Source organism: Labrus bergylta, chromosome 17 (genome assembly GCF_963930695.1).
Source record: "Labrus bergylta chromosome 17, fLabBer1.1, whole genome shotgun sequence".
Lineage (NCBI taxonomy): Eukaryota > Metazoa > Chordata > Actinopteri > Labriformes > Labridae > Labrus > Labrus bergylta.
The window spans coordinates 7,868,568-7,895,067 of NC_089211.1; the positions used below are offsets into that span (position 1 = coordinate 7,868,568).

At 44.0% G+C, this 26,500-nt stretch overlaps 2 protein-coding genes and 1 long non-coding RNA gene across 4 annotated transcripts in view; 1 reads left to right on the forward strand and 2 right to left on the reverse strand.

Annotated features, from left to right (window-relative positions):
* Positions 1-21,954, forward strand: part of slc12a2 (solute carrier family 12 member 2) — a 59,248-nt gene extending 37,294 nt beyond the window's left edge. The window contains exons 17-27 of one of the 2 annotated variants that reach the window (XM_020649401.3): positions 1,448-1,588; positions 2,238-2,344; positions 4,369-4,448; positions 5,125-5,268; positions 6,528-6,575; positions 8,030-8,152; positions 11,837-11,948; positions 14,130-14,216; positions 14,846-14,981; positions 15,287-15,354; positions 16,047-21,954. In XM_020649401.3, the coding sequence (XP_020505057.1) occupies positions 1,448-1,588; positions 2,238-2,344; positions 4,369-4,448; positions 5,125-5,268; positions 6,528-6,575; positions 8,030-8,152; positions 11,837-11,948; positions 14,130-14,216; positions 14,846-14,981; positions 15,287-15,354; positions 16,047-16,182 (1,182 nt within the window). In that variant the 3' untranslated portion in view covers positions 16,183-21,954. The remainder of the gene's footprint in view (positions 1-1,447; positions 1,589-2,237; positions 2,345-4,368; positions 4,449-5,124; positions 5,269-6,527; positions 6,576-8,029; positions 8,153-11,836; positions 11,949-14,129; positions 14,217-14,845; positions 14,982-15,286; positions 15,355-16,046) is intronic. The other variant, XM_020649402.3, reaches the window with a different exon arrangement.
* Positions 1-26,500, reverse strand: part of LOC136183162 (uncharacterized) — a 254,481-nt gene that overhangs the window by 61,505 nt on the left and 166,476 nt on the right. The window lies entirely within an intron of this gene.
* Positions 22,065-26,500, reverse strand: part of minar2 (membrane integral NOTCH2 associated receptor 2) — an 8,265-nt gene continuing 3,829 nt past the window's right edge. Inside the window, 3 exon segments of the mRNA XM_065965413.1 lie at positions 22,065-24,210; positions 25,356-25,610; positions 26,303-26,500. The exon segment at positions 26,303-26,500 is cut by the window's right edge and continues 31 nt beyond it. Of these exon segments, the coding sequence (XP_065821485.1) occupies positions 24,010-24,210; positions 25,356-25,610; positions 26,303-26,458 (612 nt within the window). The 5' untranslated portion in view covers positions 26,459-26,500 and the 3' untranslated portion in view covers positions 22,065-24,009.

A 26,500-nucleotide genomic window follows, 5' to 3' on the forward strand; every position in this document is an offset into this window, starting at 1 on the left:
TTCCTTATTTGCTTGTTCACACATGCCCCTCACAGCGGGAGACTTTCCCCGTGGGACAGATGGAGGGGGGGCTCTCAGGAGGCAACGTGAAAACAGCGCAGAAGTTGCTGCGCTGTTGTTGTTTGCCTTTTCATCAGCGCTACGTGTAGGTTGACATGTTTATGATGTGAACTGAAGAGTGGAGGAGAAGAAACTGGAGAACAGAAAACATGCAGCAGGTTCATTGGAGCACGGAGATGGTAGAGTTGGCGTGCAGACAGTCTGTTGTTGTGTGGTGGTTGCAGGATATTAACGTCATCCCCCCCCTCCCACTCACTCAGCGGGACTCTTCTTTAGTATTTCCTGCTGCGTTCTCACATCAGCTCACCCCGACGTCACGCACTAAATTTAGCAGGGGGTTTGGCAGGAAATAGTCCGGGGTAAAGTCAAAGGGAAAAAACTTAAAGTTTTGTGGACGTTTGTAACGATAGAGCCCAGGAAACTCTCTGAGCAGCTTTGGAGCTCAGAATCAAACAGGTCGTTGAACCACAGCGGTACGAGTAATGCGTTTGTTCCACTCTTGTGTACTCTGTGTGTTAAAAAGCCTTTCAGCCTGGCAGTAACGCTCCACAATAGAGAGGCCGTTTTGATTGGATGAACTCAGCTCTGTGGAACACGCCGACCTCCACGAGTGGCCTCTGACCTCAAATGGCAGCCTGTGTCTTTCTGTCGCCCCCATTAGCACCGAGTGACGCCAAAGTGTGTAAACATTCCCGCCCAATGGAGGAGCAGCTCTGTGAGCTCTCTGCTGCAGGAATAAACAGTCTGTCCCTGAGAGGAAGACTCTGAGCGGGACGTATTACTGTCGCCGTTTGTCTTCTCTGAGGTGTCAGGGGGCGAGCGCCATGTGACCTCTCAATGTCAAGCTACATGTTGGGTAGCAGCTTTTTTGTTTTCACAAAAACCACCATAACTGCTCCATCAGGAACATTATATATCCATTTATTTTCCTGTCAGGTCCTCCTTTCTTGATCGAGTTGTTTAATTTTTTTGGATGTTTCAACACTTTTACCACCAGTCCTGTAACTTGTTCCACGTTTTGCACGTCTTCCATCTTTTCATGTTGTGTCCCTGCCTCGGCTTTTTTGTGCTCAACTTGGATTAAATGTTGTTTAGTGTCTTTGCACAGCCCCGTATCTCTTCCAAAACTTTTAAGGAACTCGCTTGAGTGATGGTTAACGTTAGCTTCCACATCCTGTACCTGTGCTCGAGTGCAGCGGAGTGTTTTCTCCATTTGCAGGTTCTTCATTAGTGCTACCTTTTTCCATATTTTTTTATTCTCTTCAGGAAATATAGATTTTTTTGTAGGAGTGTTTACTCTAGGCTAGCCAGTCAGCAGAACTGTGCAGGTTGAATCCTTCACTGTAAGAATGAGTTTGATGGTCTGTGTTGTTTTTATGTCCTGCAGGGCTACAGGAGGCCGAACTTCAAAGAGCTGGCCTCAGATCAGGCCCGCTATCAACGCTGGCTCCTGAAGAGCGAGAACAAGGCCTTCTACACGCCCGTGTACGCTGAGGACATGAGGCAGGGGACACAGTATCTGCTGCAGGTAATGGAGGAAATCACTCTTAATAAGCTACATGAGCCACCTACTGGTTCAGATGAATCCCAGGAAACATTGTTCCACTGCCCAGCGAAATAAAGCAGCTCTGTTTGTTTCAGTAAAAGGCTGTAAAGGTTTTTAAAATCTGTTCCAGGTCCTCCTAAAAGTTTCTAATGTCGTCTTAAATCAGAGTCTTGTTATTTTTTATGGATCAGTATCGCAGAAAAGTTCTCATTAGGCTGCACAGAAACACATTAATAATGATTCCTGAAGCCAACTCAGGAGAGCGATTCTCTGCTCATTTAAAACACAACACTGGCATCATGCTCCGTTTTTTATTACCCATAGATCCAATAAAAGAAAACCCATACCAGCCATGTGTGTCTGTAAATCATGATTTGTTTGGCTCCTGCTGATGTTTTAGATCATTAAAAAAAACAACAGCAGAGTTTGTGGAGTTTCATTTGAAAGAGAAACTCCAACAGGAGGAAGAAGCACATTTATCAGAGACTTCTTAAAGCGGGGGATTAATCCACACTTGTTGAAGGCTCTCTACAATGTTTCGAATTTGGACTGCAGTACCCATATTAAACACTAGGTGTCAGAGTTACATACTGCTCCTTTAAGTGTCACTAAAGTCTCTTTCCGTCTGCAGGCTGCCGGTCTGGGTCGCCTGAAGCCGAACACTCTGGTTCTGGGTTTTAAAAACGACTGGAGGGACGGAGACATGATGAACGTGGAGACCTACATCACCATGATCCAGTGAGTTTATAAGACTTGTTACTGTCATGCCGAGCTCAGACTACACAATGGTCACCGTGTCAGATTAGGCGATTACAGAGCCATGTGACTTGACTGACAGATATACGGTGGTACCCGACCAATCATAACGATCAATGTCATGAGGTTGGAGCAAAAGGGGCGGGGTTAGATGACACATGGATGTGGCCTTGATTGTCGTTCACTATGACACTACACGTGAACATGAAACATGAAAAGTCCCGTCACCCCCCCGTCCTGAAGGATAGAACTTAAATCATGCTTATTACATGAACATGTCCGACCTCTGTGTTGGTCAAACTGTAGGTCAGACTGAATATCTCTCTCTGTGTGGACACTGTTTGTCTTCTTCTTGTCTGTAAATTAGACTCGAAAAGGTCAAGTCCTCTGACATTTGTGGACATGATATAAATGTCTGAACGTGCTCGAGCGCTCTGCAGTAAGAACTCAGGAAGCTGAAATCATATCATCCTGTGAGCTGAAGACGACCGCCTACTGACTACTCTGATCCTCTGAGAAATACGATTTATTTATGATATAAACACGTCAAATATTCAAGATCTTACTGAAACTGAAGATTCTGATTTAAATGGTCAAACCAACAGTCCACAAGTATCTTTATTTACCACCATAAATGAAAGAGAGAAGAAGAGAGTCATCATCTTTGAGGAGCTGGAACCAACAAATCCTAAACATATTTCATGAACAATGATAAAAGCCGTATTTTAATAATAAAAAATATTTGGTAATTTTCTTTCCATTGATTAATATCCTCTTCCTCAAACCATCCCGGCCTCTTTGACTTCATCCCCCTCTCTCCTGTCTTATTGAAATGGCTGCATATCTTAGAAAATAAACATTTTCCTGAATCAGATTTTGCAGACTGGTTTCACTTTGGTTCAGCAGTGCAGACGCTCCGGCAGACGCTCCTGCAAAAGCTGTGTGTGCATGAATAGTGAATGAGGATGTTTTTTTCATAGATGCTCCTTCAGACAGCGGGGAGCAGGGCAGAGGAGGACACTTACTGGGCCTGTTTTTTAAAAACACATTAAGGCCCTGACACACCGAGGAGATCCTCTGCCTTCAGTCCTAGTTGGACCGTCGGTGAGCGATTGCCTCTCTGTTTTTGAGCGGTGTGTCCGGCTCTGTCGGCCTTTTTTCAGCCAATTTGACATGTTGAATTGGCGTCGTTCGGCGTCGTGTCGTCGTGGTTAGTGAGAGGAGTCACTCTCATTGGCTGTTCAGCTCCTTTGTCTTCTACTTCTTATCCTCAACTATCCTCTTTCCGTACTTCTCCCACTCTTACATCATTTTTCCTCCTCTTCCCACTTCTGTTTAGTCTCTATTTTCTTCCTCCTCTTGTTTTCTGCATTTTTCTTCTCCTTCTTCCCTCACTCCTCATCAATCTTAATTTTCTTCTTCATTCTCCTCCTCTTTCCTTATAATCGTCTAACCCTCCTCCTCCTCCTTCTTCTTTTCCTTTTCTTCCTCGTCTCTGTGAGTTTTAGCCGGATGGATCATTATCACTTTCAGTGTCTGAGTGTCGGTTGTATCACTCCGCTCCTGTGGGTGGAGGTTCATTTATATTCTCACGGTGAGTGTGTATGTGGGTGTAGAAACTCACAAACACAGATCCATACACCGAACAGTTTAAAGAAGTGTAAAAGTATCCCACACACACTCTGTATGTACTCGTAGTAACAGAGCGTTAAAGTGTGTGTGTGTGTGTGTAATCTGTCCTCCCTGCTGGACCCTGAAGGAGTCATGTGATTGTTTAAGCTGAGAGAGTTCCTGGTTGTAACGTGTGAGGATTAAAGTTTTAGAGCTGAAGGTCGGGGACGGTTCAAATATTAAAATCACGGTTAATACGCTCCGCTATGTGACCTTTGATTTACATCGGCAGAGGCGTGTGCGTGTGTGTGTGCGTGTGCGTGTGCGTGTGTGTGTACTTCACAACGTACTCTTTGATCGGAATCTTTTTATTCTTTTGTGTTTTTCTCTCTCAGTGATGCTTTCGACAGTCAGTTTGGTGCTGTGATCCTCAGACTGAAGGAGGGACTGGATGTGTCTCATATCCAGGGACAAGGTAACACACACACATATATACACACAAACATACACACACACGCCTATGTATGCACAAAATCAGAGGCAGACACAGAAACACAAACACATGCTTCCCTGACAGGAAGTCGCCCCAGTGACCTGTGACCCCAGATCGGATCGTTTTTTTTAGCTCGACCACAAACATAAAGAGTATTGTATTATAATTTTTTTCACTCCTCAGCCACATGAGTCAAACTGTGTATCTTGACATCTCTCAAATCAAAACGCTTCTCCTTAAATCTGAAACTGTATTCAGACCGCCGTTTCAAGCCGCGATATTTACGCCGCTGTGACGTTTCGGCTTCAGTCTGAATGTGATTGAAGCCAGGCTGACAGCAGGTGTGAATCTTACAGGCTAATCGTGACACTTTTAAGATTTTTATTGTACAGACATGTTTTGATGCAACGGTCAAAATTACCTACATCAAGTATTGAAGTGCATTTTGGGAAATGTAGGACTCAGGATTTTTAAGAGTTGAAGTGAGGACTAAAGTTTCATATTTGATGAAACTTTTTTGATGCTGTTTCTTGTGATTCCCTGAACTTTATGGTCGTCCAGTGTGTCTGTGTGGATTTGTTTCACTTCCTGTTTCTTGTTTTCTTGATATTTTGTCTCACCCTCCCTCCTCCTCCCTCCTCTCCCCTCTTCCTCCCAGACGAGCTGCTGTCCTCTCAGGAGAAATCCTCGGGGATGAAGGATGTGATCGTGTCCATAGACACCAGCAAAGACTCTGACGCTGATTCATCCAAACCGTCCTCCAAGGCCACGAGTCTGCAGAACAGCCCGGCCATTCAGAAAGGTCACACACACACACACACACACACACACACACACACACACACACACACACACACACACACACACACACACACACACTGTGAATGTTAACTTCTTACATTCACAGTTATTCTGCAGAACAGACCGGGCAGAGACACTGTGAGCTTCTCTGCAGTTTCATTAATATTCACGTCATGAATGTACAATCATTCTGCAGACTCACCTCTTGATTGTTTTCAGTCCGTTATCAGAGCAGCTGGTTGTTTCCTGAGCGGCCCAGACTCTGTGTACTCTGCAGTAAAGGAGCAGAATCATTATTATTGATCATCTCAGGTTGATTTAGAGTCAGTTTCTCATTAATAAGGGCGCAAAATTAACGGATGTGGAAGTTTTTCCTTTGCACGAGTTACATTTCTGTGCAAGAAGGATTCACTTTTTAGGGGTAAAAAATCTAAAGAATTTACATGTTTGTCCAAAAAGTGAACATTAAACATCTGACTCAGGTGACTCACCGAGTTCCAGGTCAGAACAGACAAAGTCTTTTCATCCCGGAAATCAGTTTAACACGTTCTCAGAGCTCCGAGTTAATCCATCAATAGTTTCCTTTATGCTGCTTCTACACACATACACACACAATCACACAAACACACACATACACACACACACACACATGCCTATGTATGCACAAAATCAGACACACACACACACACACACAGAAACGCAAACACAGAAACACAAACACATGCTTCCCTGACAGGAAGTCACCCCAGTGACCTGTGACCCCAGTGTTCCCACTGCGCCCAGTTTTAGTCCACAGATGTCTTTGGTCACAGTGTGTGCTGTGTGTGTGTTTCTGTGAGAACTTGCTGTTAAATGAGATCAAACGCTTCATGGTTGATGATCAGAAACTTTTAATTTGAAAGTTCCTCACAGGAAGTTTAAAATGTAAACAGGAAGTTGATCATTAAAAATGATCGTTGGACTTGTTGTGATTTTTTTTTTTTTGTTTTTAGAATAAAAATGGTCAATAGCTTCAGTGTGATCGACTCGTGTAATCAAACGTGTTTATTAACGCTTCACAACGCAGAGAGTGACCAGATCCTAAACACTAATTAATAATGAATTAGTCGTTAATTTAGATTAACTGGACGTGTTGTGTTCCTAATCTTCATCTCGCTACGTGACCAGGACCCTCTGTTTTCAGTTGATGGTTCATCTCATTAACATTTTAACTCAATCACATTTTATTTTTTCTCTCCTCCTCCTCCTCACGTTTCTCAGATGACGACGATGACGGCAAAGCTCCCACTCAGCCCCTGTTGAAAAAAGGCAGGAGACCCCGTTTATTGAGTTGCCTTAAACCTTCCTCTGCTTTGGTTTTCTCTCTTTGTTTGTCCCTCTCTCTCTCTCTTTCTCTCCTCTCTCACCTCTCTCTCTTTGTTTGTCCCTCTCTCTCTCTCTTTCTCTCCTCTCTCACCTCTCTCTCTTTGTTTGCCCCTCTTTCTCTCTCTCTCTCTCTCTCTCTCTCTCTCTCTCGTCCTCTCTCTCTCTCTCTCTCGTCCTCTCTCTCATCCTCTCTCCTCTCTCTCTTCTCTCACCTCTCTCTTTGTTTGCCCCTCTTTCTCTCTCTCCCTCCCTCTCTCTCCTCTCACACCTCTCTCTCTCTCTCTCCCTCCCTCTCTCTCCTCTCTCTCCTCTCTCACCTCTCTCTCTCTCTCTCTCTCACCTGATCTCAGAGTATATTTTGAATTCCTCTCATATTAACACACCGTCCTGCTCCCTGCTGCCTCTGCTCGGTGTCTGCTTCGTGTTTCCGGCTTTGAAGAATAACATTTAGTCTCTTCCCCCCTCTCTCTCTCTCTCATCCTGCTCTCCAGCTCTAACTCGTCCCCACTCTCTGAACTCTGTGACTGTGCCTTTAACTCGAGTCTGGACTGTTTCTTGTCGTGAGTTGGTGCAGTTTCCTCCAAAGTGTTCTGGAGTCTCTTTGCTGCTTCTTGTCTCTCTGAGGTGACACTTTGTCTGCAGCTTCTTCTTCCTCTTTTTTCCAGGATGAAAACCGCTCTCCTGTTTTCATGTTTCAGCTGACTCCTCCTGCTCCTCTCACAGCTTCTCTCCCTGTTTGATGTCTGAGCAGCACTGATGATGTTTCCCCTGTTCATTAAGACCAAATGAATCAAATCAATCAGACTTTACCAACAAAAATCTATTGATGAAACAAAATCAGCAACCTTGATCAGTCCACCAACTTCGTTCTACAGTTACAGCATTATTTTACGTCTGGTTTGACAGCCAGTATGTCCTCCTCCTAACTTTAGATTCTGGTCCTGAATGCTCTGGATTTGTTTGGACCAGAGAAGGTAGGCGGTTTTAAGGTGACCCCCACACGGCTGTTTTGGACACCCCTCGGTTTGCCAGATATGAGAGCAGTTATCAGGTCATCAGGAGAAGACAGCTCTCTACAATGTTTAGAATTTGGACTGCTCCTTTAATTGAACATTTCAAACCTTCAGGTCAGGTATCTTTAAAATATCCACGACTTCAACAACCACAAACAAATGAACAGAGGAAACAACGATCTCTGAGGTTTGACAGCTTTGTGTTTCTTGTTTTATTACGACTGTGTGATGATGTTTGATCACACACAGGTCTTTCTCTGTTCGGTCTCTGTCCAATCAGAGTCCTTCTCTCTAACAGACAACGGTTCTCTCAGCTTTATGACGCCTTCCATCTAAATCAGCTTCCTGTTTGTGTTTGTGTGTGTTTGGTGCTGATCCCTGCAGACAAGAAGAGCCCGACCATCCCTCTGAACGTGTCCGACCAGAGGCTGCTGGAGGCCAGCCAGCAGTTCACCAAGAAGCAGGGGAAAGGCACCGTGGACGTCTGGTGGCTGTTTGATGATGGAGGTGAGGCTGGGATGAGGAAATAGATCCTGTCATTGAGTAAGGCGGGAACTAAGGACCTCATGATATGATACTCTGCATAAAATACTTGGAGTGTAAAAGTGGAGCAGAGGAAACAGTGTGCTGCGTTATTGAGACAAAACTTTTACAGTAAAATACAGAATATAAGTCGCAGTCTGTTTTTGGCGGTCTCTCTGAGAGAAGAAAGGTTTAAAGTGTCTTCCTGCTCAGCAGAGTCTACAACGTGCAGTTTCTATGCAGCTGTGTCACTCTTTTAGTACCGTCTGTTTGCACTCCTGCTCACTACAGTACGGTAGTCGAGCTCTCAGCCTGCAGAGAAAGTTCTGAAGAACCGACAGCCTGCGGGTCTCACTGCTGAGAAGTCTTTCAATCAGTCCAGCGCTCCACAAGCTTTACTTACTGAACAATATGCCAGAGTGTTCATTAGATGCAGGATTTTTTCCATTGTTTTATTTATTGGTTTTTGAACATTTTACATTTAACAGACAAAAATATCAAATATAAAGGTTACCATAATAAAAGCAGGAATAAGGAAAATCCCTTTAGACGGAGTCTACAGTGTGTAGTCAAAGGTCCATAAAAGGCTTCCATATTGCCATGACAATGTCTCCTTTCCCTCTTAAGCTATAAGTTCACTGCTCCAGTAGTAAAGTGTCATTAAGAAGTAGTTTGAACTGATTGAAAGTTGGAGGTCTCTGCTGGTTCCAGTTGAGCAGGAAGCATTTCTTTGCTACATATGATATAATAGAAATCCTCTTTGTAGATATGGGATCTAAAGTACTGTCCAGTTCTGTGCTGGAGGTGAATTTTCAAACATGTCGGGATGGTTGCGGCTGCACTTTCGGTAATAACGGCGCGTTTGTCAGCATGTTACAGTAGTTAGTTTATTTGTCAAACCAGTATGTACTGTAGGACGCAGCCAACTTTTTAGATGAAAAACAGGTGCTAAAAGTAGAGCTGGGTATTGTCCACAACCGCACACTTCAATTTGATTTCAATTCTTTGGGTCACGATTCAATTCGATATTGATCAATATGCTTTGATATTGATTTGATAAAACATACAGATGACAGGAATACCCAGATAACTCTTCACAATACCCTCTGATATTTGTTAAATAATAATAAAACATGAAAATACAGTAAGATCTAAAGTGCACATTTGTGCCTGAGCTGAATTCACAGCACCCACAGCACCCCCGGTGGAGAGGGGGTGTCATTACATCGGGGGAAAAAAATCAATCTCAGGATTTCCCTGAATTGATTTTGAATTGGGAAAATAGTAATTGCAATGCATTGATGAATCGATATTTTTGACCAGCCCTAGGTAACTAGGGCCGTGCTAACTACAGCCGTGTAGGAAACTGTGTTTACTGATGGTATAAAGTGTCTCTGCTAAGCGTTACTAAAACATTAGAAGTGTGAAACTGTCAGCGTCCTTCCATCAAGTGAACTCACTTTACATTTAGACTGTTCTCCATCAGTGTTCAAGTTGGTGCTGCAGATGAGTCTGAAACATCCCGCTATCCACTACAGTCACATCCACAAACATTGTTTTTCATCCTTCAGGCTTTGATTCTTCTGGGTCTCAGGAGGCTTTAATAAAAGGAGATCTTTAATCCTTTTAATGTATTGATGTTAAAGAGAAACGTTTGATCCCCCCGTGCTGCTGTGAGAACAATCAGTGACGTCTTTATCAGAGGAGCTGACAGGCTCGACAGTCTTAAACATAACTGATTACAATCCCAGAGAAAACAAAAGCTGTGTGTGTTTCTGACACGCTCAGTATGTTTGAGTGAGTCAGTGTGCGTCGAGTCTGTCAGGATCTCAGCAGGCTGTCGACATGTGGAGCAGGCCACGGGTGTGACTCATGTGTGAGAGACGCTATCACATGTGACACTCCACATCTTCATCGTCATCATCATGTCAGCCTCTTCACTGCTGGCCACACACACACTTCTCACCTCTTAATTAGTCCTAAACTGATGCTCGGAGCTGATTTTTTCTGGAGCTATGTTCCTGTTTGGAAGCAGCAGATTCTGTAATAATCAGCTTCTTTGACAGCCTTCATCTTTTATAAATGTTAGATGATTGGTGTTTCCCACAGAATAAGTATGAACTTGTGGTGTTGGGGCTGTGACGAGTCACACACATCACAGGGGTACAAAAAAGTAGATAATGTTATTAAAGGTCACATATTATTCTAAATCCACTTCTCCATGTTTCTCTAACACTAATATATGTCTCTAGTCTGTCTACAAACCCCCCAATCATGAGAAAAGTCCATCCTCTCCGTCTTTTGCCTGCTCCACTTTTCAGAAATGTGTGCTCAAACAGGCCGTTTGGAGATTTACCTTTCATGACATCACAAAGGGCAGTAGCCCCTCCCTCCAGGTGGGTTACACTCCCACAGCTAGGTGTTTGTTCTGCCCTCTGAGTCTGCCTTCTCACCGTAAACAATAGGACATGGAGCGAGAAAGCCAGAGTACACCCAAGTCCTTCCAGAGAGGGGGCGTGGTCATACACCGCTCATTTACATATTTAAAGGTACAGACACAGAAACAGCCTGTTCTGAGCAGGGCTGAAATAGAGGGGTTTATAGACATGATCAAATACAGGATCAGAGTGGATTTAGAACAAGAAACTTCACACACATGTTTTGAGGAGCTCTGAGACTTATTTAAACTGATGAAGAGGAGGATATGTGACCTTTTAAGATCTTTTTTATAATATAGTCTGGGATCTCACTCTCACCTTCTCTCATGCACAACCTCGTCTCAGAAGCGGAGAGTTATGGGTTAAATAAGAGTGTATAAAAATGATGATGGGGTTGATGTAAGAGGTGGAAAAAAAAAGAGGGACTGATGTGGAGAAGGACGAGTCTGTAACACTGATTACGTTTATCAGCAAGCAGCAGCTAATGATGCGGAGCGAGCAATTTACTGCAAGTAGGTCAAGAAGGATTAAAGGGTTCAGAGGTAGCAGCAGGTCACACGGCTGAGGACGGAAACATTCAGAGGTGATCTAAAGTAGAATCACAACTGAGAAGGCAGACTCAGAGGGCAGAACAAACACCTAGCTGTGGGAGTGTCACCCACCTGGGGGAGGGGTTACTGCCCTTTGTGATGTCATAAAGGGAAAATCTCCAAACGGCCTGTTTGAGTACACATTTTCTGAAAAGTGGAGCAGACAAAAGACGGAGAGGATGGACTTTTCTCATCATTGGGGGGTTTGTAGACAGACACATATTAGAGTTAAGAGAAACATGGAGAAGTGGATTTTAAAGTGTGCCCTTTTTCCAGTTGATCCATCTGACTGATATGTGTTACCATGACAACCAGCCTTCAGAAACTCCATAGATGACAGAACATATTCTGAAATATATAAGAAATGTTTATCCTTCAAACCTTTCTGTGCATAAAAAGTAATATTATCAAACTCTCCTTTGGACTCGGGCTGTGACGATATCGGACTTTAAGACTTGATTTGATTTGAGTAAAATATCAAATGATGCAGAGGGGTTCATGTTTTGGTCGGTGCAGCAGTGACTCCTACAGGTCCGGTAGAAACCTGCAGCTCTCCTCCAGTTTCGTCTAAACAACAAGAAGTCTGATGAAGCCAGCTGTGACTTTAAAATAACAGACTCTGTATGTTGTCTCCGGTCCAGGTCTGACCCTGCTCATCCCGTACCTGCTGACCAATAAGAAGAGGTGGAAGGACTGCAAGATCCGCGTCTTCATCGGAGGAAAGATCAACAGGATCGATCACGACCGCCGAGCGTGAGTACATGACCTCCTACCACGAGTGAAAGATAACGTACAGAAAAAAATCATGGCGAAATCAATACGAGTGTACAAAGACGTGATGACGGCTGAGCTTAGTTACGGCAAAGCAGTCTGAAAAAAGGTTCTTTTTATTTTCAAATGATTCACTGCGAGGGTGGAACGAACGCTATCTATCGTGTTACCATAGCAACATGTAAATGAGTCCCATCGCATGACGTGTGATGTCAGTCAATTGTACCTGTAGCACGTCATGCTGCCAGCTTTCTAGTTTCCATGACTACGATAAAGTCTGTTTGATGTCACCGCCAGCAGTCAGAGAGAACATGTCAGGTTTGTCATGGCGGCCACCAGGACAAGAAGCGTCCCGTTACCACAATAAAATTACGGATTTCTCTGGTTTTGATAACTGTTGGAATGATTTGAGGTGATGTAAGAACTCAACAAAAAAATATATCTATAACTAGTTTAGTCCATTTTTTATTAATTTAGATATTTTAAAGAAAAAGATTCTACACCTTCAACACCTGCTCTCAGTGAGTGAGGATATCTAACTGCTTTAAATCTGCTGAACACACACACTCACACTCACACACGCACACACCTTCACCCCACACCTCTGTCACAGTCTCTCATTGTCTCCTCCAGCTGCCTCCCGCCTCCTTTTGTGTGATAAAATTAGCTTGGTGCTAGCAGTGGAGCCTTTTATCTCGGCGTGCATGCGAGCTCTCGGCTCCGCGTGCACTTCCACCTTTTGTTTGTTTACTGCAGAACTACAAACTGAACACATCAACAGATCATCTGACCAGCGGTGTGTCTCTGCTAAAAGCTGCATTGAACTCAAACGGCAGCAAGAGTGCAGCTCGCATTCTTAAATAACGGGCGTTACAGAGTCCACATGAATCCTGCACCTACACTGAACAGATCCCTGCTGTCAAACTGTCGCACACCAAAACCCAAACATGCGTACGTCTGCAGAACGTACCATCGAGTTCTGATCAGAGTTATTGCTGCAAAGTTTCTGGATTATTCAAGGAGTGAATTTAGCATCAGGAATAAAAAAGTAAATAAACATGTATGGTTAAATGCTCGAATCCTAAACCAGAGGTCGTAAGAAGACATGATCATTTATGACTTGGACTAAAAAGAGTCTGCACAGAGAGTAAGGCTGCGATCTGTCGCTGCATCGATAAGTTAGTTTATGTCATCTTTGGTGGTGCAGCTGAAGAGAAACTCGATCTCTTTGTGAGTTTTGCAGCTGCCTTCTTTCCACTGAGACTCTGCACAAGGATTTAGCAGCACCACTTTTATTGTACACAATGTCGTTTTATCGTCCATCGATCTGTCGGCCTGAACTGCTTGTGGGTCATCAGAACGGATCGACTGTGAATTATTTCACCGCTCGTAAATGTGAGAAATGGTCAGTTTCCATCCCATCACCAAAGTACTGGGAAATCTTCCAGACTACCTTTTGTTATCTTCTTTTTTTTACTCCTACTGATCACCAGTTGCGATCCCCGTTTTACTGCTGCAGGCTAGTGTTGTAGTTAAGACCACAATACAAGACCAAGACCATTAAGGATCGAGGCCGAGTAAAGACCTGGACCAAGGCAGGGCGAGACCGAGACCTTCAGAAAGTGGTCTCGAGTACCACAGCACTACTGCAGGCTACAGAAATCTATTGTTAGTCATTCAGACCCCAAAAGATAAAATCCTTTAAATGCAGCGTCTTTGGTAATTGACCGTCATTGTGCCGCCCCGGTGAGAGCTGTGGAAGGTCGTCTTCGTGTTGTGATTTCACACTTAAATCAGGAATGTGACAGCAGAACAAAGAACAGCGTAACCAGCTGGAATAAGACGTAGAGCCCTCTGTGGCTCTCTGCGTCTTTTGAAGGTGGATATGAAGGAAATTACCCTCATGCACTGAATGCCTCCGAGCTCCCAGTAAAGCCCGTCATACGTTCCTCCGCCCTCCCAGAGTCTCCGTCTTCAAACAGATCTATTTAAAGCAGCTCAGCCCGGCCTTCACCGTGACTCAGAGCTCTTATCTCAGCCCACAGCTCCTTCAGCTGAAAATGTCTCCCAGATATTTCCTGAATGCATCCTAAAGCGCTCTCTCTCTCTCTCTCTCTCTCTCTCTCTCTGTCTCTGTCTCTGTCTCTGTCTCTGTCTCTGCAGGATGGCCACTCTGCTGAGTAAGTTCAGGATAGACTTCTCCGACATCACCGTGCTGGGAGACATCAACACCAAGCCCAAGAAGGAGCAGTAAGTCCTCTTCAGTGCTCGTCTTCTCCAAAGATGAGTCACAGTTTTCATCGTCACCTTTTACTCACCATGCAGAACGTAATATAGATTCTGTATGAAAGTAGATCCAATCAGAACAACCTTATGATGTGTCAAATAAATATTCATATACTCGTTCAAACGGTGACGGACTTAAAAAACGAGCTGCAGGGAGTTTTCTGCTTTCTGTCTGGTAATGTACCTGAGTCTTGAAAAGGTGCAACCTGCTCAAAGATTTTCAAATGAGTTCATGACCAGAAAGCAGAAATATGAATCAATGCTGCCCCCTTGTGGCTGTATTGTGCAAAGAGAGAACACCGGTAAGGTGACAGAATATTTAATTGTGCTTCAAATAATCTGAGCTAATTAAATGTTTTGTGCAAAGAAATTCTGATGCATTATGATAATAAGAAATCAGATCTGATCAGAAATAAATCCATCTGATTGACAGAGTACTGGTCCACATGATGTTAAGAATAAAAAAGGAAAACTCATAAAACATTGAGGATTTCTTTGCTTGATTTATATTCACACTCACCATTTTTCTTCTGCTTGATTCTGCAGCTTTTAAATTTCGATGTTTTTGATCATGGCTCTTTTCTTTCGTGCAGCGTGGCGGCCTTCGAGGAGATGATCGAGCCGTATCGGCTGAAGGAGGACGACATGGAACAGGAGGCGGCCGAGAGTCTGAAGAACAGCGAACCGTGGAGGATCACCGACAACGAGCTGGAGCTGTACCGCGCCAAGGTCCGTGCACTCTGCTCACTACTATTCTCTTTATCATTACATGTGTTATCACTCTGTTTTTATTTCACAAGTTTAAACACTTTGTCTTTCATATGAGGCCATCTCAAAAGCCTCTGCAGCACAGGAAAAGTCAGAGGAGTGATACCTCTCTCATCCTCTCACTGTAGGCAGATGGACTGTGCTGCATAGTTTGTGTGCGTGTGCGTGTGCGTGTGCGTGTGTGTGTGTACTGGCTCAGAGTCAGTGTGTGAGAACTTTAAGGTAATCTGACACCTGATTGTTTAAACCTGTTTGTTTCTCTGCAGACAAACCGTCAGATCCGACTGAACGAGCTGCTGAAGGAGCACTCGAGCACCGCCAACCTCATCGTCATGTAAGCTGCTGCTCTGTGTGTGTGTGTGTGTGTGTGTGTGTGTGTGTGTGTGTGTGTGTGTGTGTGTGTGTGTGTGTGTGTGTGTGTGTGTGTGTGTGTGTGTGTGTGTGTGTGTGTGTGTGTGTGTGTGTGTGTGTGTGTGTGTGTGTGTGTGTGTGTGTGTGTGTGTGTGTGTGTGTGTGTGTGTGTGTGTGTGTGTGTGTGTGTGTGTGTGTGTGTGTGTGTGTGTGTGTGTGTGTGTGTGTGTGTGTGTGTGTGTGTGTGTGTGTGTGTGTGTGTGTGTGTGTGTGTGTTCAAGGGCGTGCTCTGACTAAACGTAGAATCTAAAGAAGTATCAACTTCTCGGCTCCGTTGGTGCTGAAGATGGTAAAAATGGACAACCAGCATAAACACTGTCCCTTTAAGTGAGAGGATGTAACTTTAAATAACAGCCGGTGTTTTAACCTCTCTCTCTCTCTCTCTCTCTCTCTCTCTCTCTCTGTTTCTGTCTCTGTGTGTCTCTGTCTCTGTCTCTGTGTGTCTCTCCCTCTCTGTCTCTCTCTCTCTCTCTCTCTCTCTCTCTCTCTCACCGCTCAGACAGTTTGTTAATGCCGCTCCTTCTCTCAAGTTTTTCCTGCACGTCCCCCCAGGTGTTCCATAGTTCATTTTGAGATCAACTGATGTCCCTCTCTTCTTCTTCTTCTTGTGTTTAGGAGTTTGCCGTTGGCAAGGAAGGGCGCGGTGTCCAGCACTCTGTACATGGCGTGGCTGGAGGCGCTGTCCAACGACCTGCCCCCCATCATCCTGGTGCGCGGAAACCACCAGAGCGTCCTCACCTTCTACTCCTAAAACACACACACACTCACACACACACACACACAGACACACACACACACACACTAACAGACAGAGGCATACAGGGAGAAGAGCATCTGAGTTTTTAAGTCTCACATCCACCTCTGGGAGCACACACACACACACACACACACACACACACACACAGCTCCCAGTCCAAACACACTCCAGAGACGGTAAACCACAGCCCCTGACCGCAACAACACTGGGATCATAAAGATGGAGGATTGAGAGGTGGAGAAGGCCTACGAGTGATTGAGGAATGTGGGGGGTGGGCGTTGTTGTCGCCCACTCTGCTCCTTTTCTTTCTATTTATTCCACGATGTCGTCGGTTCGTTCGTTCTCTGCTTGTAGCTCCAGTTTTTATCTCGTTTTTTTTGTTTTAATCCGAGTTGATGATTTTTTCTCAGGCAGTCGTGCACACAACGTTCACGTCGTTCCCATAGTTACATTTAAAAACAAACAAACCTTGATGTCATTAACGTGTGTCGAGTGAAACCGGACCAGTCGTCGTGTTTGTGATGCAGCAATAAATCACACCGTGTTTGTTTTTTTGTCCTTAACGTGTTGGGAGAGAAGCACGCAGAACGCTTTGCAACACCTTCTGAAGCCTTATGGATGTGCCTTCCAGATGAAGTAATCCAGATTGACGATATGACCTTTATTATTGGTGGAGAGTAGCGAGTAGTTTTTTAGGAGTTTTAAATGTGATTCCTTCGTAGTGGGAGCGTTGTATTTATGCGAGTGGATTGCATAAACTTAATGAAGGGTGTCCACTTGATTGCATTTCTCTTTCTCTCTTTTACCCTAATCAACATGTGTTTTATTTTATTCACTTTTTGAGTCTTCCTATTTAAAGCTGTTGAATATTTAGCCACACTTTGACTTCAGGTGGGTCTGAACTTTAAGATATTTGTCTGTGATAAAAGACATGAAGCTAGTTTTTTTTTTTTTTTTTTTTTGAAACGCCCTTGTAGCTGCTCATCTTTCTTTCTGTTTTGTTGTCTGGTTCTCCCCCCTGCAGAAAGAGAAACTGCTCCACCCACTAAGCTAGTTAAACTTTGCCTTAATGCTAACGATTGTCACCAGTTCCTTTTCTCTTATAAGCCATACTGGCTGGACGGTTTGTGGGTAAACTCAGAGGGCAATTGTCTTCTTTTCCTCCCATCGTGTCCCCCCCCCGCATTAGGACTCACTACATGTTGCTGGTGAATCAACAGATGGGATCGTATTCCATTTTTTTCCCCCCAGCGTTAGCTCCTCAGTAGTCGCGAGTGTTTGTGGCTGTTTGACGGACCGCTGGTCTCTCTTACCCACGACGCCTCGCTGTGCAGAGATTGGCCAACACGCGGCGCCACAGTGTGCAGGAAGACTTGCTGGCAGGAAAGAATGTGACATGAGAATGTGTCAGGGCTGAGTGAAGATATACCTCTATGCATATGAGCTTGTAAGTACTTGTAATAAAAGTCCATCGCTCCTTCATGTCAAAGGACGACTCGCCTCAGTTCATTTCAGGACGACTTTCAGACGCCGCGCTTTCTGCTTCACACTAACCATTTCCTACAAAAACACACGCTGGCTGCTCGTCTTCTGTAAGACCCGTCGCTGCAAGAAAAGCCATGTGTACATATAACACTAATGTAAAAAATGGATGTAATGTGGACTTGGCCGCAGGGTGAGGGCACGCTGAGATAACCAAAAAGGTCATTTGTCCTAAACTTTAATTTGTATGATGTTACAAAGCACAAGCGCTGCTCCACGGAGCGGTGACATTTATTCTGAAGACACGAGTGCAAAGTTACTTTAAGGAGACACACAAGGATTTAAAACATGAGTTCAGATCAGATTACAAAAACCAGAGAGACGAGAGTCTGAATACAGAATCTGTAAAGTGTGTTCAGTCTACACACACTTTAAAAGGCTTTAATGGCATCTAAATATTTTAATATATATATATTTAATTTAATATATATTTATCCCCAAACACAAGAATCATTAAAAAACATGAAGGATGAAATTTTTCTAAATATCTGCACGGCTCCTTCGACTGTAAAGAAGTGGACGTAGCCAACATGAGGTTGACCTTTTCTTCGTGGGCTGCCATTTTGAAGCCTCACGTCTCACCATCTTGTTTTCTGGAGGTGACCATATTTGGGGCGGGAGGGCGGAGCTAGTTTTAGTTAGCCGGATAAATACAGAATCAAAGTCACTGTGGTTGTGTCTCATTTCTGGGGTAGCATGCGATGAAGGACCCAGCCCTCATAGCCTGCAAAGCCCACTCACCAGCTGTCCCCGCCCCTTACCCTTTCCCCTCTAAGCTCCGCCCTTGTTGCCGTGCAACCTTGATAGCTGCACCACAAAACTGAACATATTACTGAAATGAAAATCTAAAGTTTCAGGGACACTTTTGTTTTATTTACATTAGTATTAGAATCCATTTGATTGAGTTGAATCCAATGACTTGCATCTAAAAGTTTAATTATCGGCTGCTTGAGAGTCCACCAGCTTGTCTAAATTTGTGGTTAGCTAATCTCAGGATATGTCGGGCCAGGGAAAGAAGGGGCCTTCGACGCTGTGGCATTATCGGTATTCAAATGCACCGTCACAAGAATGCAGACCTGAACTGGGATACAACCATTAAACTGGGACATACATTGGGGTGCTAACCTCGACCAGCTACCAGGTGGCCCCGCCCTAACTCCTCCCCCTCTTCCTAAATGGGACCATATCATACTACTATTTCCGAAACAAACATCACGTTGCATTGAAGGAGACTTGATTCTAGAGATTGAGAACATTAACTTATCAGGAAAATGTTTACTGAGGGAACAAATCAACGGAGAAGTAGCACTCCCCCTGCTGGGCATTAGAGAGAATGCAGGTTCGAGCCACAATTAATTTTTCAGACCGTGAAGCTAACGTCCACTTCTTATATACAGTCTGTGGGAATGACCCCAAACTTTAGCCTTTATGCTAACAACCAGGAAGTAAATAAAACCTGTAACGTAATCCAGATTGAAGAGCCTTTTTACGGTTCCTGAGGATTCTGGGTAAAGATGTGAAATCTGCCACAGAGCGATGGAGGGAAACAGGGTTCTTTTTATTTGTAACGTTCTGATCTTCTCAGCTTTTCCACAGAAACAAAACAGGTTTAGCATTTAGCATTCTCTGCTCTTTAATGTTTGCAATTTCAGGAGAGGAATGTGACATGACTCTTAGGTTAGTTGAATGTACTGTAAAATAACGATGATAATAAACACCGCCGTTTTAGGAGTTAGCATACATAGTCTCTCTTTGTTTCCTGCACAGACGGTTAGCAGTTAGCACGTTGTTGCTGTGCTGTTAGCATTTCCACTGCTGCAACCATCACTCTGCTTCAGCTGCACAGTGTGGAGCCAGGACTTTATAGACGTGTGTGTGTGTATCTGTGTGGAGAGGTTGTGGGGAGTGTGTGTGTGTGCATTCAGTACGTACGCAGTAGCCGTACACACTCTCATGCTCGTCAGTGTATTTAATATAGCCTCAGTACTTTGATACTATGTGTACGCATGTCAGGATCTCAAGATCTTTATGAAACTTTGAAAGCTCAAAGACGACCCCAGGTTCAGCTGGAGTGCACAACAGCACCCCCCTCAGGCCTTAGTCTTGATTGCTAGACGGCTTATAAACATGCCTCTGACACACTGTGCACATCGACAGAAGAAACTCGCTCTGATAAAGACCACAAACAAGATTAAAAACACGACTGAGTTGAAGAGATCCAGAGCTGATTACGGCTGTTTGTCCATGTGATACGTTCCACGATACAGGAGTATGAGTTGATATATTGTTAAAAAGTTTCACAGGATAAAGATCGCATCATCTGCATAAAATCTATTTTTTTCTGCTCTTTAATCCGTCACAGTCCATGTAGCGATGCACAGAATGCTGTGAAAGAATCCAAACTTTGCTTTAATGGTTGTAAAATAAAATCTTAGCGTGCAGACGTTTAATTTCAAAATAGATTCTGAGTCTGTGAGAACGTCATCAGTATCACCAAACATGATGTCACCATACTGAAGAGTATCAGTAATCTGCTGTTTCAGCACATCGAGTGGAGGATCTCCTGAGTTTGCATCCAAACTCCAAAAAAGGAGCGTTTTAAAAGTAGTTCCCTTGACGTCCTGCAGGACAAACCTTACAAATTCAGACTTTTCATAAATCTGCATCATGATGGTGTAGTTATGTCAGCATCCTTTCAGCCTGGTAATTTTGATTCCAAAGATCCAGAGAATCTTGTTACTTCAGGATAATGGAGCTAATCTCTCGGGATACCGACATAATGACGCTGAGATCTCCAGGAAACAACTGAAATATAAACCAGCACTGGTATCTCTCATTAAATGAGATCTGGAGAATCCTGTGATTTCAGGATGTATTGCGACGCTCCTTTTCCCGTGATAATGAGTTAATTACACTTTTCTCGTGAGAACTTGAGGAATGAACACCTTGCAGGGAAGCCAGCGTAATTATCTCGAGATAAATGAGTGAAGATCCAGAGAATCTTGTCACGTCGGGGTAACAGCGCTGGTCTTCTCATAACTAGTTAAATTCTCGATCTTGAGGAAAGAGCTGAAATGTATCGTTATCATAGGATCAGCAGCGATGTTATCTCTGGAGATAAAGACGATGAGATCTTGAGGTAATTAAGTCATTGTCACCGGGAAAAGGAGTTTCAAAAAAAGCATGGCTGAATGTCCGCTCTGGGCTTCCGTAGAGCCAAGCACAAGTTGTTGAAGTTATGCGTTGCACACATTAAGGACAATAACAAAAAGCTTTTGGACGATTCTGCCACTAGGGGGCGCTGTTGTGCACTCGTCTAAACAAAGGAGAGCATCTTTGACCGGTTTGTTTGGCGTCACTCTCCGAGGTCACGGGTCGCTCTATATTTGTACATTAAAGACTATAGAATATAAACTCTATATACACGTATATACAACGTATGAGTCTGACCACAAGGGGGGGGGGGGGGCGGGGGGTATTCACCTTTGGTACGTCACGGAGACCTCCCGTCACATTTTACAACCAAATACTCCTCGTGTGTGTGGTCGTCCTCATCTCTGTCCCGTAGGTAGATTCTGAGTCCTACTGAAGAAACCAAAACACACCTGTACCTGTCCTCACCTGGCGTCTCATTCTTACTGTGTACGTGTTTTGATTGCCAAAGCCCCTCCCCCTTTCCCCTCCCCCCCCCCCCCCCTCCTGTCTCCTCGCCATGACGATGGGCGACGTGTAAAAAGTCATCCTTGGTCTTCTTCACACATGAACTAACCTGTAAATACGCGTCTGAGTCGAACTACCGGAGGAGACTCTTCAGTCGAGTACGGAGAAAGATATTTATTTTAGTTTAGATTTTCTCCACTTTATTTTTTTCTCGTCTTTTTTTCGATTTTTCGGTTTGTGACTTAATTTGCATGTTGATTAATTTTTTTCTTTAGTTGCTTTTTTTCTGATTGGAGCAGACGGCGTCTCTGTTCAGTGTATTTCTATCTTTTCGATGCCTTTTTGAAGAGAGGTCAGGACTGCAGTGGTGGTGGCAGCAGATCACACCTGCTCGCTCTCTCTCACACTCTCGTGGAAGGAATCGACCCCGCTGGTTAGAAGCAGGAATGTTTTGATACACTGTACTGTTAACAGTCACAGATATGCTTTTTCTAACATTTTAACATTTATGATTACCAATACTTTGTACATCTTTATTGCAATAAATAAATCAAATCAAATCAGTCTCATGTTGGTGCTCTTTTATTATCCCTCCTTCTTCACTCTCGTGCATGAAAACAAACCAAAGATCAAGTCCCTCTTCAAACTCTCTCAGCTGGCGCCATGAGCTCATAGTCCTGATCATGGACGGGTAATCATGACCACAGATCCCGACCTACACATCCATCCCACAACCACACAGCACATATTTCTTTGAACTCTGTCATGTATTGTTTTATAGAAACTTAAACCCTGTCGGGCTTCTTCACAGATAAAAACTGAAGGATCGAACTTCAACTTTCTGGTGCGCATTATGGTCCGTGCACAATCAGGTAAAATGTGGAATGTGGATGTAGTTTTGGTAGAGAAATGTGAAAGTTGGGTAAGTGTACAGATTCTGTGGTATGTTCATAACTCCATACACAAACTGACCTCAGAGGAAAATTTGGTCCCTGTAACACTGAAGATAAAATGCTACAAGAAAAGTTGTGTTGGGCGGCCACTACAGTGAAACCGTAACTCTCCTGGTAGCTTTTTAGCTCCAAACAGTGTCCAGGGATCCATTTTTTTCTTTGAATAAAGTTTGTGTATTTAGTTCAGAAAATATATTTCACTTCTCTAACTTTTAAATTTCACTACCAAATCTACATAGTGCACCTTTAAGAGTAATATGAGCAGCAGTCTCTAAAAGTTATTGATCCTTCATTTTCTAAAATAGTTTGTAGTTCCATTTAGCACGTTGACAAGGCAGCTTACTTTCTCTCGTTGACTGTCTCTGTTCCCTTACCCGAGAAACCACCAAAAGCAAGAAGGCTAAGAACATTTAGCAAAAATAATTCTTAAGGCCAAACTCCCATTGCCCAGCGTCCTGGACACTTGCCCAGTTTGCCCATGCAGTGATCTGCCTCTGATCCTGATGGTGGTGCAGTAGCAAATACTCTGAAGTTTAAAACGTGAAATATTCAAAACAAGTCAATATTTATATTAAAATTTAAGAAAACTATCGCATCCATGGAATTTGGGGGCCGATATCAGTAATAAGGGCCTTTTAGATTGGATGCACTGTGCTCGCTGTAGAGTAGGTGGGGGAGAGCGTGCAAATGAATGGCTTAAGTTGCTAGGTGACTGAAAGGATAGTCGGGAGAGTAGCTTCAACCACAGCACAATGTATGTGTCTACTATTCAGTAGAATGCTCTGACCTTTCTTCTGCTGAGGAGGGGGACACGAGTGGTTAGGAAGACATGGTGGTGTAATCTTAGATCCAGAGACTGGATCCCCCTCTGGTTACATCATGACATTCAGAATAACAGGAAGAGAACTGGATTGGAATAATCCTCACCACCATCACGTTATCTCTCTGCACTTCCAACATTCAGATGCAAAGTCAGATGTTTCAGAAAGAACCCGCAAAGTTTTTACCATCGGGTTGTCAGGAAATTACCTTCATGTGCATGAGGGCGTGTCGTTGAAATCAGCGGGTTATTTCTTTCTAATCTTCAGAACAAAATAACGATCAGCACATTTTGACCAAGCTGCAACCTCCGGTGTTGAAAAATGAAGCTGATGCTGAAGTATAAAATCCTGCAGTTCCTCGAGTGTCCACTAGAGGGTGGCTGCAGAAGCACAGGAAGTCACATACACACCCATTCTAAAAAGCCTGTTTTTACAGCAGAGATTAACATGTTTACAGCCTGGTTCAAAAAACCAAACAGGTCTGATTAGCTCATGTCTCGATCGACACACACTGTACGGGGGGTGAATGTTTTGATGACTCATCAGTTTTGATTTGATGAAGGATAAGAGTTATTCACAATAAGGCGTGTAGCTGACCTGATTGACAGGTGGGCGCGGTGTAACGGTTTGTGAGGAGGCTTAAAACCCGCCTCAGCTCCAGCTCTCAGCTGTTGTTAGGTTGACTGAAAGTTAGACTGAGACAGCATTTCCAGCATGGAGACCACCATCGATGGGACTCCAGCGCCCCCTGCAGGAACAGACGGGTGAGGTCACTCAGGCTTCGTCCAGTAATATTTACAGTCTCTGGTTTTGACAGGAGAGGTCTTCAAAGTTGTCCTCGTCCTTCAGTTTTTCTTCTGGAGAACGAGGACTGGCACGATGATCACGACGAGAATCGCACAAACCGACAGGAAAACTGCGGACAGAATCTTACAAAGTTTTCTCCGTTTGTGTTCGGCTTCTGTTTTCTTCAGCAAAGAGTCGAATCCCGGCGTGTACAGATCCTCCAGCCAAAAGTCTAGATCTTTAGCCGTCTTCTCCTCCTCCTGGACAGAGAGAAAAACACAATGAAACTGAAGATCTGCTGTCGTTTAAACAGAGACAGATGGACTTTGAGTTTCTTTGTTTTTGTCATGTTGTAGAAAAACCGTCTAAGTGATCAACTCTCATCGTAATGTTTCATAACCATGAGTGAATTTTGTCCATTCATGAAATAATGAATAAAGAAACACCCTGAATAAAAACATTTTTGTAGTTAGTGGCATTTTTAAACCCAAAGTACGGAAGCCCTAAGAGGACAAACATCCATACATTGGATGTGATTTGACATGTGTCCTCCACATTTCAGCTTATTTATCTCAATATTTCGGGATAATGACACTGATTTGTGATAGTGATAACTGCTTCATAGTGGCGCTGCTGGCACGCTCCTGAGACGAACCGTGGCGCTCGCTGTGGAAACACCATCATTGACTAGAGTGGCAGTGAACAGCGGACATACTGCGACGTGCACGGACTGTGTGGAAACGGGCAGTAATGAGAGAAATGAGTCAAGATCTTCAGAAAACAACCTAAATGTTCTCTTCATCACGCGGAAATGTGGATGTACGTTTGTCTGCTTAGGGCTTCCGTACCTCAAAGTGAAAATAATAAGCCTCAACATATTTAAATCAGACCCTTTAGGTCCTGTGGAGACTTAAACCCCCCCCCCCCCTTGACAGAAGGGTTTAGATGTAGTGGAGACGTCTGAAATGACCAGTTGGTGGCAGTGCTGCTTCATTTCTCTCTGCTTGAGTCTCTGACATCTTTATCAACACTTTTGTTTTTGGTCTCTTCTTCTTTGGTATCAAAAACGACAGATTTACTCTTTTGTTTCAGGACTTAAGTTTCAGCACAAACTCCCAAAACTTTTCATCTTTTGTCATCCTGTTAAAGTCGTTTATATTATGTGTTCTGCTCTGTTTCTAAAACCTGCACTGAGGTGTTCACAGAACATCATGGGGGGACAGGGAGGGGGACGGACGACCTCTGGCGGAGGGAGGGTCTCTGACTGGAACTAAAATAAGTTATTGTTTGAAACTGTCACAGTTCTGATATGTTTTTGTTTTCATTTAAATCTGATTCACAGTTGACCATCTGCAGGTTTTTAACCCGTCTGTCCTCCGCCGTCCCGTCACTCGTCCTTGCTCACCTTTAAGTAATCTCCCAGGTTTCCGTGCATCGTCTGTGTGTCGAACTCTCTGACGGTCCAGGACGGTTTGGTCTTCTTGCCGTCTCCTCCGGTGTCCGTGGCTCTGATGTCCGTGTACAGAGGGTTTCTCTTGATGTTAGACTTTAAGGTGAAGGGCGTGATGTGTTTCTCCAGGTATCTGTCCACAAACACCACCCGGGTGTCCTCTGGGGAGGGGGGGGGGGGGCCTGTTGTCAGGCTTCAACCTGCTGCGCTCTCTCTGTGGAGAGAAAACCAGGACGAGAGAATATGAACATAAGATTGTACAGTGAAACCTTGATGGCACACGCTGTTGTCTGAAAGCTTGAGATTTGCATTTTCTCCGCCACCATCTTGGATTTACAGAGTGAACATATGTGGAGGAGCTGTAGCCTACTTAGCTGTGATGTCATTAAATGCTAACTCTGTATAAAGACCTATATAAGCCTCGCCCTGCAGACTACTCAGCTCCTTCAGGAAGGAACGGGAGATCTAAAACTAAAAACAAGTAAAAGAAAGCACAAATCGTCTGCAGGAGGGTGACAGACAAACAGAAAACATGAATATGCAAGACTAAGCAGTAATTCAGGCTAAAGTTAGAGAGGATTATAATGTATAGAAGCAGCTGCACGGATCACTTCAAATGTCCTTCATTTGTTTGTTATTTGAAGGACATTTTCAATCTTTCCCTGCAGCAGGCTGGACTGTGTTTATTTAAAGCACAGAGCTTCTTCAACTGTGAATCCAAACTGGACAAATCATCTGTGCAACAATCATACCAACTTCTTATTTCTTTATATATGTCGTTCTGATGGAGGGACCCCTGTGAATCTTTGCCCAGGGGTCAGACGGACTCTAGACTCTCCTGTGTCCTAAAGTGACCCAGTACCGTCCCCATGTCAGAATCAGTGAGGTGAAGAAGTCTTTACCTGTGAGTAGACTCTGTTGTGCCAGTGTCTCTGACTGGAAACCAGCGCTCCCACCTGGAACATCCCGGGCAGAGTCCTGGCGTCCAGCTGCAGGAACTTGTCCGGGTGGTTATTGTTGGGCAGCACAGAGACGTCCCTCCTGTCCATCCTGTCCATCCTGTCTCCGTCTGCGCTGCCCGAGCGAGCGAGCGACTGACT